The following is a 2,932-nucleotide window of genomic DNA, read 5'->3' on the forward strand; positions in this document are numbered from 1 at the left end:
TTTTAAAGAGAACTCGTTGTCTGAAGGAGCTGAAGACGTTCGTGAGCTTCTACGGGGCGAATGTTTGTAATGAAAGTTTAAAAACTATAAAATCTAATGAAAATGAAATCACAGCACCCACATGCTGAACGAGCCGAACTTGTTGCAGCTTGAATCCTCCACCGTGGAGCCGTTTGTGACTCCTCTGGACGGTGCTACATGTGACCGGCTCGGGATCCAGAACTTGGTTTCCAGCCAGCCTCCGGAGCTGAAGCACGAGCGTCATATTTCATCGACCACTTGTGCAACACGAGCACAAATATTTGATTTGAAACAAAAACAAAATCATTTTAGCAGCTGTGACGGCGCTCGGCCTCCACCGAGGCTCACCATGTTTCACAATATGAACACAGACTTGCTCAACCTGCCCCAAAGTTCCACAACGTCTGGGTTTGGACTTACTGCCAAGAACCACAAACCGCTGAGCCTCCGTCCAGTCTGCTGGTTTTCGTGACATCTAGTGGTAAAAACTGTAACCAACTGAATCCATAATGGTCAATCAGGTTGACCTGAAGGACCGTTATGGATTTTGTACCTGGATGATTGAGCATGAACTTTGAAACCGACCGAGTACTTCCTGAGTGTCTCCGCGTGCCTGAAGACAAAACGTGGGTTTAATTAACCCATTTAACCGTGATCAACTTCAAACAACGGTACTGCAGTGGAACAATGTTGTCCTACAAGTAGCTCCGCCCTCTTTTGGCTAAACAAACCTTGTGAAACAGAAGCTGTTCAAGTAGAAATAACAACTGTTTTATTCACGTTGCTTTCACTCAAAAAAGGGGCGGGGTTCACCCAAAAAGGGGCGGAGCTTTGTGGCTCCACTTTATTGATGTTTATGCTAACGTTTAGCAATAAAATCTAATAAACATGTTACAAAAATTATATTTTCTGCATCCAAACACCACCAGCGACACGTTTACTAACGGTAGTCGAAGAGCCGAAGGTGTGCGACTGATTTATTGAGACACGAAGAGCGAACAGACGAAAAGTTCATCTACAAACAAGGCGGCCATGTTGGTTTCCAGTCCAAAGATGTGAAAAGCTCAAACTGAACTTAGGTTTCAGTTTCAGTTTAGAACTAAAGCTCCTGTTGGTGATTAACAACAAACAAAAACAAGATTTAACTGGTACATTTCATAATTAACTCAATCACTGGGACTGTAAAGGATCCAGGTCTTTGTCCTGGTGACCAGAGACTGGTCCAGGTTTTTGTCCCAGTGACCAGAGACTGGTCCAGGTCTTTGTTCTGGTCACATGAGGCTGATCCAGGTCTTTGTGCTGGTGACCAGAGACTGGTCCAGGTTTTTGTCCCAGTGAGACTGGTCCAGGTCTTTGTCCCGGTGACCAGAGGCTGATCCAGGTCTTTGTCCTGGTCACGAGAGGCTGATCCAGGTCTCCTCTTTGGTTCTGGGATTTAAATTAAGTTTTAGTGGAGACTGGGGTCTTGGGGGGAATGAGGCCTTAGGAGGGTCCAGCAGGTTATTGTAGGTTTCTGTGGGTCTCGGGGTCCAGAGGGTCCTGCTCCGGCTCAGGTGGCGCTGAAGGCGTTGCTGAAGTTCTGGACCGGCATGCTCCGGTACCGGAGCGTGTAGTTCTGGCCCTGGTTGTTGTCCCAGAACTCGCCCTGGTCGCTGCGCACGAACACGGCGAAGTCCACGCTGGAGCTGGGGTCCATGAAGGGCGGGGTGTAGACCGTGAACCCGAACCGGTCCCCCACAGAACCCGGCTCCGAACCCGCCGCTTCTTCTCCCGGTACCGGCAGCGCCTGCGCGTCCACGTGCGAGAGCCAGCTGTTGAAGGTGTACCGGACACCCACCTCCCGGACCGCGAGCCCCCTCAGGACCCGGACCTGACCCCGGACCTCGAACTGCGTGATGAGCACCTTCTCCAGGCAGACCCGCAGGTCCTGGACCTTCCGGTCCGAGTCCCGGAGCTCCGGGAAGCAGGCCACCAGCCGGTCCGTGTCCAGGCCGGACCGGAGGTTCTGCAGGTCGCCCAGGTCCTGCTGCTGGGGCGGGAAGCTCTGGTGCCGGGACAGGACCTTGGAGGGGATCTGAGGTTCCTCCTGGGCGCTGAAGTGCTTGACGCTGATGAGGGTCAGACCCAGAGAGTCCGCGAACTTGACCCGCTTCCTGCCGGAGTCCCCGTCCAGGAGCGAGGCCGGGTAGGCCGGCAGGGACCGGGCCCGCCTCCGGTCCCGCATGAACCTCTCCAGGTGGGACGCGTCCAGCTCGTCGTCCAGGTCCTCCTCAGAGTCCAGACCGTTCTGCACGGGCCGGACCGGTCCCGGATCCTCCCCGGTCCTGAACTGAGCAGGTGATCCGGACATGGGTCAGCTGAGTCCTGCAGACCGGCCCAGAGCCGGTCCGCTTCTATAGGGGGCCCCGCCCCCCAGGAGGAGGACCAGAGTCCTGGAGTGACGCGCGCACACGCAGCAGTCGGTTCTGGTCCGGGTGGGTTGGTGTGAATCAGAACTCCTGCATCATGTCTGGGTCTGAGCTGGACCAGCTGGGTCAGGTCCGAACTTCCCGAAGCTTTTACTTTGAAACTCGTCGCTTTAAACATTTAAAAGATGAAAAGTGATTTCAAATTAAAAGTCTCTGCAACAGATTGATCTTCAGTTTGTTTTGTTACGTAACGACACGGCCACGTGCGTCAGCTGGAGTCAACAAACTGTGACGTCATCGCCGCGGTGACGTAACTCTGGCCTCACCTATTCATAGAACCTCATGCACGAAAGGTTCCACGCACGACGGGACGTTTCAAAATAAACGTGCGTGAAGAAAAACGCACACTTCTGACCTGAGGAGGAGAGACAGGTGAGGAGAGACAGGTGAGGAGGAGACAGGTGAGGAGAGACAGGTGAGGAGGAGACAGGTGAGGAGAGACA

At 53.5% G+C, this 2,932-nt stretch overlaps 1 protein-coding gene across 1 annotated transcript; it reads right to left on the bottom strand.

Annotated features, from left to right (window-relative positions):
- Positions 1–939: 939 nt before the first annotated feature.
- Positions 940–2,448, bottom strand: ppp1r3g (protein phosphatase 1 regulatory subunit 3G). Its single transcript, XM_037693792.1, has one exon. The coding sequence runs from the start codon at positions 2,369–2,371 to the stop codon at positions 1,571–1,573; it is 801 nt and encodes a 266-aa protein (XP_037549720.1). The 5' UTR covers positions 2,372–2,448; the 3' UTR covers positions 940–1,570.
- Positions 2,449–2,932: the final 484 nt, after the last annotated feature.

The sequence above is a fragment of the Nematolebias whitei genome, chromosome 20 (genome assembly GCF_014905685.2).
Source record: "Nematolebias whitei isolate Nwh7 chromosome 20, NemWhi1, whole genome shotgun sequence".
Classification (NCBI taxonomy): Eukaryota; Metazoa; Chordata; class Actinopteri; order Cyprinodontiformes; family Rivulidae; genus Nematolebias; species Nematolebias whitei.